Source organism: Mustela erminea, chromosome 10 (genome assembly GCF_009829155.1).
Source record: "Mustela erminea isolate mMusErm1 chromosome 10, mMusErm1.Pri, whole genome shotgun sequence".
Lineage (NCBI taxonomy): Eukaryota > Metazoa > Chordata > Mammalia > Carnivora > Mustelidae > Mustela > Mustela erminea.
The window spans coordinates 23,928,182-23,942,639 of NC_045623.1; the positions used below are offsets into that span (position 1 = coordinate 23,928,182).

At 37.6% G+C, this 14,458-nt stretch overlaps 1 protein-coding gene across 1 annotated transcript in view; it reads right to left on the reverse strand.

The window, feature by feature from the left end:
• The window catches only part of SLC30A7 (solute carrier family 30 member 7), an 86,087-nt gene that overhangs the window by 15,018 nt on the left and 56,611 nt on the right, over positions 1 to 14,458 (reverse strand). The window contains exon 9 of the mRNA XM_032303836.1: positions 5,370 to 5,460. Within this exon, the coding sequence (XP_032159727.1) occupies positions 5,370 to 5,460 (91 nt within the window). The remainder of the gene's footprint in view (positions 1 to 5,369; positions 5,461 to 14,458) is intronic.

Genomic DNA, 14,458 nt, shown 5'->3' on the forward strand with positions numbered 1-14,458 from the left:
CAAAAGAGGCAGATTTAGGACAGGACGGTTCTTCCCTGTGTCAGAAGCTATGGGACCCTTTGTATCTCCAAGCCCCCAGGGAGCTAAATGCCAACATATACTTTTCTCTGAATCGTGTTACAACAAAAAGAAGAAGGACATCTCTCGGTTTTTCCAATGGCTCCTTAAGGTTTCCACAGCCTAAGGCTGACAACCACTGGCAAGACAAACTTTGATGGAGGTTTAAAAACAAAACAGAGGGATGCCTGGGTGGCCCAGTCGGTTAAGCGGCTGCCTTCAGCTCAGGTCATGATCCCAGTGTCCTGGGATCAAGTCCCACCCATATCGGGCTCCTTGCTCTGTGGAAAGCCTGCTTCTCCCTCTGCCTCTGCCTGCCACTCTGTCTGCCTGTACTCTCTCTCTCTCTCTAACAAATAAATAAATAAAATCTTAAAAAAATAAAATAAAATAAAACCAAAACAGGAAAAGCAGAATGAAAAAGTAAAACTACAACCACTTTTAAAAACCATAAAAGGGAATACAAGATGAACGTGTAGCTTGTGAATGTACAGAGTGCTTCCACTAAGTGGAATCCAAACACCTCCCACCGTCTCTACAATAACTGGTCTATTTCTGGCCTTGCACCTTTTCCACCTATTCTCATCACTGTATCCCACGTGCGATCCTATTACCTTAGGTCAGATCCTGCCTCTGTTCAAAATCCTCCAATGGCTTCCCACCTTACTCCAAATTAAAATCAAAGCTTTCACAATGACTTATATGGGCCCATGTCACATGGCCCGCTTGTTACCTAATCACCTCCTCTCCAAGTAGGCATCCCCATGCTCTCTCTTTCTCAGCTAAATCAGCCTCCTCACCATTGGCTAGAAAGTTTCGCACACTCCTGGTGCAAGGTACTTGCTATGCCCTTTGCCTGAAGTGTACCTTCCTTCCACATTTCTACTGGGTTCATTTTGTCTGGGTTTTTACTCAGATGTCATCTTCTCAGTAAGCTACTGTAGCTCCTGTACTCTTGGTCTTCTATTACTCTACATAAAATAATAATGTTTTCATTTTTATGTTTCTTTGCCATGTTTTACTTTTTGGAGCATAATATCACACACTGTATTATTCATTTATATTATTTATATTTTTTTTATTGTCTGTCTCTCCAGCAGAACTTAAGCTAAAAAAGGCAGGGATATGTGTATTTTTTAATGTTTTGTATCCTTACCATCTAAAACAGTGTCTGGCCCAAGTAAGTGCTTAGTAGATTGTGTGTGTTTAAAGACTTAGAAACTCACTCCTTAGAGTACTTTTAAGAAAGGTAATTTTAAGGAGACAGTATATGTGTATAAGATACACACACACAATAAACACACAATTTTGAAAATCTAGACAAAATGGATGTTTCTGGAAATATAGAAAATGCTATAATTAAAAAAAAAGAAATGCCATAATATAAGAAAAATAGAAAATGTGAAAGGACCATTAAAAATTGAAGAGGTAAAAAAAAAATTCAAAAGGTAAAGGTTAATATCCAAAATATAAAAAGAACTCATACAACTCAATAGCAAAAAACCCAATCTGATTAAAAAATGGACAGAGGATGGGAACAGACATTTTTCCAGAGAAGACATACAGATGGCCAAGAGTAAAACGTGCTTAACTCACTAATCATCAGGGAAATGCAAATCAAAAACCACAATGAAATACCATCTCACACCTGTTAGGATGCCTATTACCAGAAAGACAAGATCTTTTTCAATTCTGAGATTCTCTGATTTTTAAGTAACCTATTTGGGATGTTAATTAAGAACAAGTTGACCTTAGAGCTATCAAAAATATTTATTTTTTTTTCAGAATTTGATTAATGTAGGCATTATTTTCTATAAACTCCAAAGCAGTTGGTAGGAAATTTGAGAAAATACTAACAATGGCCTTTTTAAAAACTGCTTTTACTGGGAAAAGTGGTCAAGGTGGACTTTTTCTTCCTCTTTCAGGACTCTGATGACACAGTGGCTTGAACCTGATATCACTCTACATGTTTCCAAATGGCATCCTCACGGGATGGTCTACTGTGAATAAAACAACCGACTGAATAGATCTCCTCTACCTCTAAGAGTGCAAGTACTCTTGTAGCTAAGACTGAGGAATGCTCCTATATACTCTGCTTCAAGCTAAATAATATGGGGAAAGCGTAGTCACAGATGCTTTTCCTACTTGGACAGTGTGGTATGACAGAAAGGGCATGAGCTTGGGAATCAGACAGATATGAACTAGAATTCTGGCTCAGCCACTAGCATTTGTGACCTTGGATAAGTTACTTAAATTCTCTTAACCTCGATTTTATCTATGGAAAGGAAGATAAAACTTAGCCTATATAAATATGGTGAAGACCAGAAACCATATATGTAAAACAGTTCGTTCAGGGACCAGCTTATAGTAAGCATTATTCAATAAACTGACCCTTTCTCTTCCACAGTTAGGATGCCTACCCTACCTTAAAATGATAACCACAAATGTCAAATGAGTAACACTTCATTTTCCATATCTAAAAAAACACCTTTCATACTTTCTTTTTCCTTCTTCCTCTTTCTTTCTCTCTCTCTCCCTCCCCCTTCCCTTTTCCCTTCATTTCCTTTCCTTCTTTCAAGATTTATTTATTTGGCAGAACATAAGCAGGCAGAGCAGCAGGCAGAGGGAGAGGAAGAAGGAGAAACAGGCTTCTTGCTAAGCAAGGAGTCCTATGCAGGGCTTGATCACAGGACCCTAAGATCATGACCTGAGCCAAACGCAGACACTTAAGACTGAGCCACCCAGGCACACCCTACCTTTTTTTTTTTTAAATTTTATTTATTTGACTGAGAGAGCACAAGCAGGGGAAGAGGCAGAGCAAGAGGGAGAGGCAGGCTCCCCACTAAGCTGAGAGCCTAACACAGGGTTTAATCCCAGGACCCTGGGATCACGCCCTGGCCTGAAGGTGGACACTTAACCAACTGAGCCACCCCAGGCGCCCCTCCTCTGGCATTCCAATCTGTTTGATGACACTGCCTTATAAATGATAAAATAGAAGGACATAAAAATCCCTTATCTTGGTACCACCAAATCCACCATTTGACCCTCATCTCTGTCAGCACTTTCTGCCTCCCTTCTAGGGGTACGGTAGCGCTGGCTCCCCTCTACACTGAATTCCTCCATAATGTTTCTGGTTCTACCATTTTTTTCTTCTTTAGTCAGAGAGAGAGAGAATACAGGGCTCCATGCAGGGCTTGAGCCCACCACCCTGAGATCATGACCTCAGCCAATCAAGAGTCTGACTCTTAACTGACTGAGCCACGCAGGTGCCCGTGGTTCAATACTTTTCATCTTCTCAAGAACTTCATTCCTGCAGTGGCCACCTTCACTACCATATCATTGATTTCTTCCTCTAGGATGGCCCGTTATCAACAAACATGCTCCAGAACTGCACTGTGTAATACGGAAATCACCAGACACCCGTAGCTATCTAAATACAGGAGAATGAAACTACATTAAAAATCAATTGTGCTACCCATACATCTTATGTATGCAGCCACATTTTGCTTGTGGTTTCCATACTGGGCATTGCAGATTATATAATATTTCCATTACTGGGGAAAGTTCCATGGGACAGCACTATTCCAGCATATCCTATTTTAAAAACAAACAAACAGCTCCTGCCATAATACTATATCCATACTCAGGCTGTCAACTCATTTCTTTGCTCCCTTTAACAGCCATACTTCTTAAAAGAGTTGTCTGTAGCTACTATCTCTACTTCCCCAACTCATTTTCACCTAATCTACTCAAATCAAGGTCTCCTTTCCAAATGCCTCTGAAACTGGTCTCATCAAGTTATTAGTGCTATTCTTGATGCCGATCAATGATCACTTCTCTTCCTACCTTGCTCGCCCCACAGAAAGGGCATCACTGCTTCCTTCTTCAGTTCTGAGAGACCACCTCTTCGGTTTCCAGCTCCCTTCCTAACTACTCCCTTTCCTGGCTTTCCACCACCTGTGCTGTAAACCTGGAGCTAAAAGTAAAGCTAAAAAGAGCTGAATTCTCCCAAGGAAATCTCACATAACCCCAATATTTTAAATATTATTCATATATCAATGACTCAAAACTCTCCCTAGTCCCAATCTTTCCCTAAAACACCAGATTTGTATATTCAACTACTTCACAGACATTTCCTGTAAGAGTATAGAAGGCATGTCAATTTTAACGTATCCAGAATAGAACTCTTGATCTGGAGGGAGCTTCCATCCTCAAACCTGCATCAACACAGCCTGAATCTTAACAAATGGTACCAGCATCTACCTCGTTGAGAGTCACCACTTTTTCTCCCCTTCACTAACATAATCCATCTCCAAAAATGTATCCCAAATGTGTCCTTATCTCCATCTTCACTATTCCCTCGGTAGTCCTAATCACCATTTTTCCCCACTTAGATGACAAGAACCTCATAACTGGTTTTCTTTGCTATCATTCTCTCTAGAATTTGTTCTCCAAATAGCAAGCAGAATAATCTTTTAAAAACACAAGTTTTATGACACTCTTCCCGCCTAAAAACTTTGTCATACTTTCCCCTGGATTAAGATTAAAACTAAACCTCTAAATAAGACCCAAATCTCTGAATGATCTGGGCCCTACCACTCTCTCCAGTCTTTCCAGCCACTCATCCCTTTATTGACTATGCTTTAGCCACAGTGGCCTTTTCTTCTGGTCTTCACAACTCTAAACTAGTTCCAGTTGTAGAACTCCCGCATTAGCTTTATAAAGAGTTCTTTGGTCTGAATCTCCAGATTTTCACAAGGCTGGCTCCTTCTTGTCATCAGGGTTTCAATTTCCTTGAGTATAACTTCCTTAGTCAACCTAACGTGATCATCCCTGTCTACCACATCACTTTGTTTATTTCTCTTATAGTAACTATCAAAGATATTTTCTTATTCACCAATTTATTGTTTAGTGCCTGTTTTTCCCCACTAAACCACAACCTCTTTGAACACAGAAACTCTTTTGTCTTGTTTACGCTTATTTACTTAGTACCTTATTAGAATACCTGGCACTAAGTAGGAGCTCAAAAAATATGTTGAATAAATGCTTACATTATCTGCTATTCATACCCGTATTTTAGAAGAACTGCTCAAATTCTAAATGAGGACAATCTCTGCCACATTTTCTTTACTGAAGTTCAGTATTTTCCAATGATTTTATTCTGGTTTGTACAAATGGCATTCATGGTTAGCATTCAATCTTGGAAGAAACACTAAATTATACGCATATGCTACCCATATTTGTAAAAGTTAAAAACCCTAACAGCTTGAAAACAACATAAAATCTAATGGTTTGGAAGCTTTGAAACTTACCCTCTGATAGCACTGAGGCAGAGTATTTTCCAACACCGGAGGAGTTCTCTGCATTAATATTCCAACAGACTCTCTTAAAAGAGGAATAACACTAAACAAAAGTAAAAAAAAAAATTATTAAAGCCACATTCTGATAGTCCCATTCTGCAAGAAAGTAGTCATATAATGCTTCTATAATAGAACATAACAAGATTTATCAGAATAATATGAGGAAAAAGAATCTAGTTATTATAAATTTTTCATATGATCAGTAAGTTATTATCTAAAATAAAAGAGCTAGGGGTGTCTGGGTGGCTCAGTCATTTAAGCATCTGCCTTCTGCTCAGGTCATGATCCCAGGGTCCTGGGATCAGGCCCAGCATCAGGCTCCCTGCTCAGCGGGAAGCCTGCTTCTAACCCTCCCACTCCCCCTGCTTGTGTTCCCTCTCTTGCTGTGTCTCTCTCTGTCAAATAAATAAATAAAATCTCAAATAAAATAAAATAGCTAGACCAAAATATACCAATGTATGAAACACTATACTACTGAATAGTATTGGAGCATCTAAAAATCTAAACACAGCAGTCATTCAACTACTATTTAAAATACAATTTCAATTGGCCAGAAGCTTCCAAAGTAATTTATAAGGTACATCATGGCTGACTGGTCCTTATTGTTTATCATATATTTACATGTATATATCTGAACAGGATATATACAAAATATATATTGTAAAGGAATATACAAAAAAATTAATATGGTACATTAGTCTATTCATCTAATATTTTTACAGCCCAATTATATATCAGTCTTCTTTCATTATTCAAAAAATACAGAAGCCTGGATATAACCACAGATCTAGTGTATCAACACCTTTAGTGATGGGGCCCAAATATCCATCTGTACTGATGTAGCTAGTCCTCCACCAGTATTTGGAAATTACTATTTTAAGCTATTTGGATGATTAAGTGCACAGAAACAAGTAACGTATAATGATAAGCGTGACTCAGTGCAATAGTTCTCTTATCTAGACACCAGGTTCACCTTAGTACAGTCTTATTTGTTTTCATTTCTGACATAAAATATCTGAGGGAAGGCCAAGGCATCTGTTTTTAAACAGCTCTCCACACGATTCCACTGAATCAGGGTGGCAATGCCCTGCTCTACTGCTTGAAGCAGACTGAGAGGTCAGACAGCTTCATTACACTTAATAGCTTAAACCAGTGCTCTCTTTCAAACGTGGAGAATCTCAAACTTCCCGAAGTAAAAACCCTCCTAATTATAGCTGTAGGAGATAGAGATAAAAGGAACAAACATACATTTCAAGAAAGGCAGAAGTTGAGACGTACCTTAAAAATTAGTGATATTTCTTTTTTAAGTTTTATTTTTATTTAAGCAAACACACACCCAACATGGGGCTTTAACTCAGGACCCCAAGATCAAGAGTCACATGCTCTTCTAACTGAGCCAGCCAGGTACCCCCCAAATTAGTGATATTTCTGACAGGTGGAAAGGAAGAGAAGACATTATAAGAACAAAGACAATGAGAACAGAGACAATGTTTGTCTTGTTTATAATTATATTCCCAAGGATGCCTAGTAAAATGCCAGTCACAAAGTGGGCCCACAGTAAAAACTGGTTGGTTAAATCAATGACAGATTTATAAATATTAGATGTTTTAGAATCTAGATTAAAGATAGGAAATAGCCACAGGGAAGCAATGACAAGTCCATTCCCACACTTTATGTGCACAGTGAGAAGTACTTGGATAATGAGAGTAAGACAGGAACAGAGACAACTAGGAAAATTAAACAGATACTGAGAGAAATAACCAGTGTCTAACTGGATATAGTAAAGAAATAGTAAAGCAACATCAAGGACAAGCCCAAAAGGCAAAATGTATGGAGGGGATGGCAATAGTGAAAATGAAATTATCAATGTAGAGAGGAGGTTAAGTCATATTCAAGCGAAAATATTCTTTAGTCAGATTAAGAGCTAAAAATAATTAGATACCACCCTTAATTCCTCCTTCTCCCTTAAAACCTCCATGCTCTAAATCACCAAGTTCTCATGATTTAACACCCTACATATTTCCTGACTCCATTCCCTCCCCTTCATTCTACTACACATGTCTACAATAATCTCCATATCTTCACTTGGATTATTATAATAGCCTCCTAAGTGCGCCATTTTTTAGTATATGTGCTGCTGAAGCAAGCACTAAGTGGGTCATTTTTATCTCTAGTTTTATTTCAAGTCCACTGTGATAGTCGGCTTCGAAGACGTTGCCCAACAGTCCATGTTTCCCTAATATTCACGTTCTTGTGTAATCCCCTACTCTTCTCTTAAGTGTGGGCTGGACCTAGTGACTTGTTGCTAATGAATAAAGTACAGCAAAAGTGACAAGATGGGACTTCTAAAATTAGATTAAAAGACTCCGCCTTCTGTCTTGTTCCCCTGCTCTCTTGCCCTCTCACTTCTTCACTCATGGCTGTCATGCTGTAAGCTGTTCTATGGAGAGGCCCAAGTGGCAGGGCACCGAGGGATGCCTCTGGAGAGGAACGGAGACCCTCAGTCCAATAGTACAGAATGAGCTGAATACTTTCAACAACCACTTCAGGGAGCTTAGAAATAGATTCTACCCCAAATGAACCTTGGAATAACTGTAGCCCTGGTTGACACCTTGACTGCCACCTTGTAAATGACCCTGAGCCAGACAGCCCCACTGGATATGACCAGGTTCCTGAAGCAAAGTAGACTATAAGATAATGCCTGTCATTTTAGCTACTAGGTTTTTGTATAATTTGTTATGCATCCTTAGATAACTAATACAACCATTCTTTATAAAACTATTAGATTAATTTATCTAAAATCAGTTACCTGATCCTGTCCCTTTCCCATTAAAAAAAAAATCCCTTGAAAGCTCCTCCATGACTCGGGGATTAAATGTAAACTATTTAACATGATATATTTTTAGATCTGCCCCACCTGGCTTCACCTTCTATCAATCCTTGCTTCACATTTTCAGCCCTCTAAATAAATATACCTGGACTTTACTTTTGGCTGTTCCTCCTTTGATCCTTTGCTCATGTTGTTACCTCTGTCTAGAATGTCCCTAAACTGCCCTGTAGTCTGGCTTCTATTCCTTCTTTAAAATCTCAAGTGTCACCCCTTCTAGGGTGTACATCCTGATCACAAACTGTTTTCCAAACTGTATGAAATGTCCTCTCTGTGCTCCTATTTAAAAAAAAAAAAGAAGAAAGAAAATCAAAATCTGATACCTATGTAATGTTAGACGGAGAGCAACTGAAGTGGAGTTAAGGATTTTGACAGTAAAAGAATATGGTTATTCCTTCAACTAACCTGAAGAGCAGTGTCTGTTTCTACCTACTGTGCCATTATTATACAGGTGAGGATGCCCTGGGTTTATAAAAAAGGCAAAGAAAAACAAGATGGAAGACTGATAAGGTACAATTCAACCATTATGACATTTTTCTTTCCTCTCTACTTCATTTTTAGGGAAAAAGTCAGGAGTATTTTTATATACCTTATAATTTTTATGTTTTCCCACTTTCCTTACTATTATTCAGAAAGTAAGGCACCAAAATGGTCCTCCTAGAATAAGAAAAAAGTTTGAGAATAAAAAAGTTTTTTTTTAATGCTTTCTCTAGGAGGCACATAGAAAAATTTCACTTTTTTGAGCATTTTTTCTTCAATCTTTATCCCAAGGAACTGCAAATAATGCCTAAAGATATCTGAGGTGCAAAATGCACTCGAATAGAAACCACTTGAGATACTTGAGATATACGTGGCAAACTGATTTACTCCATCATTAATTAAGTAATCCTATAAATGAATTTTTATTAAGCAACTGCTAAGAATAAGCAATTATTAAGCACTACTGTATACTCTGCTTGGCATCAGATTTTCTAGAACCAGATGGAACCCAACTCTTGAGTTGCAAATGAAGGTCTAGAACACCAAAGGAACCTGCCTTAAGACACAGCTAGTGAGGAGAGCCAGAATAATAAGACCGAGTCTTTTGGCTCTAACTTCAATTTTGAAAACTTAAAGTCAACAAACATTTATTATATGCCTACCATTTGCCGAGCACGTGCTAGGCACTGAAAATAAAAAGATAAATAATATACAATAACTACTTCAAAAGGATTAACAAGTTTTGAAAAAGCCTATAGACAGGTGACTGGAAATCAGGCAACAAACACTTATTTAGGGCCTACCATTTGGAAGAACGCACATATGAATGCAAAACAACTAGACACGATGCCTCTACCCATTTTCATTTCCCATGAACTTCTCGCAACAGTTTTCTTTATTACTATGTTGTAAACTTACTTTTAAATCTACTTTTAAAAATAAATAAGAGTTGGGAAAACTGGAAAAGAACCCAGCTCTACTATAGCAGAAGGCATACAATATGAACAATGATACTAAGCAACAGGTGTGAAACATCTTTTTGCAAACAATCTTAAAATACTTGACGTTTTAGAGTATCCTAGGCATATAGTCTTATATTTCTAATTTATGTGTGATTTAAAACACAATAAAGAGACGACTGAGTCCAAGCTATAATAATCCCTGAAGAGATTGGCTTTCAAACGTTAAGGACACTCTAATACACTCTCTCTCTCTCTTTTTTTTTAAAGATTTAATTTATTTATTTGGCAGAGAGAGAGAGAAATGACAAGTAGGCAGAGAGGCAGGCAGAGGGAGAGGGAGAAGCAGAGAGTCCCTGCTAAGCAGAGAGTCCCACGCGGAACTCGATCCCAGGACCCTGAGACCATGACTTGAGCCACCCAGGCGCCCCTCTAATACTGCGCCCCAGGAAAAAAAAAGTCACCCAGAACCATCTACAAATTTATCCAAATCTTTGTTCAAATTTTTATGTCTCTATTTCATGTATGTTGCCTCCCAAAGCCAGCTGCTCCTAACTACCACATCAGTTAAAAAGAAAGAAAGAAAGAAAGAAAGAAAGACCCTAATATTTTCCCTTTTTCCATAAAATTTGTTTTCACATGTGGCCCTTAGTTTGAAGATTGTAGAACTGGTGAAGAATTTCCATGATCACAGATAACAAACTATTAAAAGTAACAGGGAATTTAGAGATCACTCATTTTAACACTCAGTTCAAGAACTATAATGCATAATCCTGGTAGGCTTAGTTGGTTAAGCCTCTGACTCTTGATTTTGGCTCAGGTCATGATCTCAAGGTGGTGAGATCAAGTTCGTCTATAGCTCCACGCTCAGCAAGTACAGGGAGTCTGCTTAAGATTCTTTCCCTCGGGCGCCTGGGTGGCTCAGTGGGTTAAGCCGCTCTCTTTGGCTCAGGTCATGATCTCAGGGTCCTGGGATAGAGTCCTACATTGGGCTCCCTGCTCTGCAGGGAGCCTGCTTCCCTTCCTCTCTCTCTCTGCCTGCCTCTCTGCCTACTTGGGATCTCTCTCTGTCAAACAATAAATAAAAAAACTTAAAAAAAAAAAAAAAGATTCTTTCCCTCTACCCCTACCCCTGCCCATAGTGTGAGCAAGCACATGTGCTCTCTGTCTCCAAAAAAAAAAAAAAAACATAATGCAAATGAACATTTTAATCAAATTAATTTTAAAATAACTAAATAAAATTATCATAATTGATATAAGGAATTAATAATAACAACATATTTTTTTAGGTAAGTGTCAATGAGGTATTTACTGATTTTGCTGTTATTATAAAATTCAAAATGGTTGCCTGCTTCAGTGGAATTTTAGTAAAATGTTTACATTCAACAGTATTTAACCAAAGCACACTGATGTGTCACACTAATTTTGTCCAACAGTAATTCTGAAATTATTTAAGGATTTCAGCTGTATCTGTAAGTAGGTCATGAAACTGTGGTGGAAAAAGAAAGGTGCTTGCTAAGTCGCATGGTGATATAGCAAATTGGACCAAAGGTCAATTTCTATAACAATTTCAAAGATCATAAAATGTAAAAGAAGCCTGCAGAAATTTTATTTTTGCCTTTTAAAATTGTGTTTAGCTCAGGAGTTTGTGTCCATATTTTTCTGATTAACTATCGTAATGGGAAATCATAAAACAGATTTTAGCATGCATCTATCTACCCATAATGAAAGGATATGGGGGAAAAGACAAGCTTAGCAAATTCCTGACTTAGCTAACACTCAGAGCTGCATCCAAACCCAAAAAGTAAGCATTTGGAAACAATTAGAGGTTCACTTCTGGTTGACTAACTCAATTCTAACTTTAACATTGAAACACCATTTTCCTAGCATATATAAAAGGCATGAGTCATTCGGTATATGAGTTTACCAGTAAAACAGGGTAATGGTTTAATTCTTCAAAAGCTGAAGGTAAATTAAATGTATAATCATATAGTGATAAACATAAACTTAATGTAGGCTTAAATGCTAACGGATTAAATAAGCTATAGTTACTACTCTTTATTGCCAGTAACTTTGTAAATGAAAATATATTCAAATTTTACTTGAGAAGCAGCTTTTAGTGAAAGAGTCTCACCATTTCAACTGTAAATTATCTAGCAGTAATGATAAACAAGCCAAACAAAAGAAAAGGGGATACATTATGAAAACTTCTGAAGAACAGACTAGTGATAATCGTAATGCTAGGCAATAAAAAATTTCAGAGCTGAAACTATTACTTAGATCTGAGAATAAACATCTATAATAATAATTAAAACATAATCACTGATTCAACTTTTTGAACTGGCTTATGGGCTCAGTCCTTCTGCATATTATCAAGGGTTCTTACATCTACGAACCTATAAAAAGATAGGTGTACTTTTTAAAGAACCCATAAACTTTGAAGGTCTGGTATATGTCATGCACTTGAAAATGTTTAGTGGACAAAAAGCCAAAGAAAACTGACCCAAAGTTGAAATATACTTTACATTTAGACACAGTAGTCCTAGGGCAAGCTGTAAATAAGCAGTCATATTTGCATAAATACGATTATTTCATAGTGATGAACAATCACCTATTAACACAGAATTTGAAGAATCATAATGCAGGGCTGTCTGGGTGGTTCATTCGGTTAAGCCTCTGACTCTTGATTTTGGCTCAGGTCATAATCTCAGAGTTGTGAGATCAAGCCCCAAGTGGGGCTAATACAGAAGAGATAACTCCATACCACAGGAACTGTGGTTTACCTTATAATTATGCTAGGTTTCAAAACCTACGGTTTAAAATCAATGCACACAGTACCTACTTTATAGTCAATAATGGTGATAACTGGATACCCTAAAATACCCCTAACTCAGAGCCAAAGTCACGAAAAGGTCACCCTTTCTTTAAACTTCTGGAACTTAGTTATAACACCTAATAAATCTGGTCTTTGGACCAATCATTAGTAAGTAATGTCATGTTAGTAAGTAATTAGTAATGTCTTTGTTTAGACAACACTTAATAGTGTTTAAAGTGTTTTCATAATTTTTTTCTTATTTGATCCTCACATCAGCCTTAAGTAACCTTAAGAAAAACATTCCATTCCAAAATGACAGAATGTCAGATATAGGCAAGATTTTAAGAGATATTAAGGCCAGCTCCCTCATTTTGCATAAGAGAAAACCATCTCAGGGAGATCAAGACAACTTGCTCTTTGTTGCATACTAGGAAGAGGCAGAGTTGGATGTGCTGATTCCAGTGCTAAAGTTCTCTGGACTCCACTACAGCGTCTCATCATGATTAAGTCCTCTAGAGTCAGAGATCGTGTCATGTTCTTTTTAGTCCCAGTGCCCAGCATAGTACTTGGAATATATAAGCACTTGGCACATGTCTGCTGAATATATAATCTATTTAAGAATTTCAAACACTCTGGAGGATTTTAAGATTATAGAATAGTCCTTGTTTGATGTGACTTTCAACCCTTCAAAGTAATAGCTAAATAGAAAAACAACAGGGGTCCCCTCAATTTAGTTACTCTCCCAAATAATTTTTTGTTGAAGATTTATTTATTTGACAGAGAGAGAGATTGTGAGATAGCAAGAGACAGAGAGAGCAGAAGCAGGAGGAGCAGCAGGCAAAGGGAGAGGGAAGAAGCAGGCTCCCACCAAGTCAGGAGCCAGATGCAAGACTTGATTCCAGGATACTGGTATCATGACCTGAGCTAGAGGCAGATGCTTAACTGACTGAGCCACCCACCTGCCCCTCCCCAAAGAATTTCTAATAAAAAGAAGCAAAAGTATCTTATCCTCTATTCAAGTACAGATGAGAAAGAATTAAACTCAGGCAGGAGCAATCATTGTTACCAATTCTTGATTTGCAATTTATTATCTTAATAAAAGCTCCTTTCTTTATTCTCATGAATAGAAACTAAAATCAGACCAGCTATATAAGAAAAAAATTATTAAAATCATTTATTATATATCCATAAAGAACAAGGGTGTAGATAAAAAAAAAAAAATGAATGCAAATTCACACTGATACCCTGTCAAGAGGCAGGGAACTGGAAAGAGACAATGGGATCAATGAAGAAAACGGGCAAAAAGCTCCACAAAGTACACAGTTTTCAGAAGATGGGGCAGGAATAAATTCACGTTATTTGTATTACATATGGTGACATTTGTATTGAAAAGATCATGAGACCTGGAAGAACCTCCCGACTACTTCAGTAACCCATTTGAAAGCAGCAGCTGGAGGACAGACAAAAGCAGGAGATAAAGTTCTTTAAGGAAATCTGCATTTTGCAAACAGTTTAGAAGTGAAGACACAGGATCTTGTTTAGAAAAACCAGGTAAGACGGCAGGAAGTATTTATCACCATTATCAAAATCAAATTAATTATCATTCACATAGGTTCAGTGATCACAAATTTTAACTCAGAACAAAAAGGACTTGAGGTCAGCAAGAAAAATGCAGAAGGACTGGAACCAAAGTGCTGATTAATCTCTAGGTTCAACAAGGTTATTAGGAATCTGGGCTAAACTCTCTGTCTGGTGAAAGTTAAAAAATGGTATACCTATGACTGATTCGATTTCTGTGCGGTATTCAAACCATAACATTTCCTCACCCTATAGAAAAAGAGGTTTGCCTCTAGATGTGTGTGTTCCTGTGAAGAACCTGGTATCCAGGAATGAGGGCAGA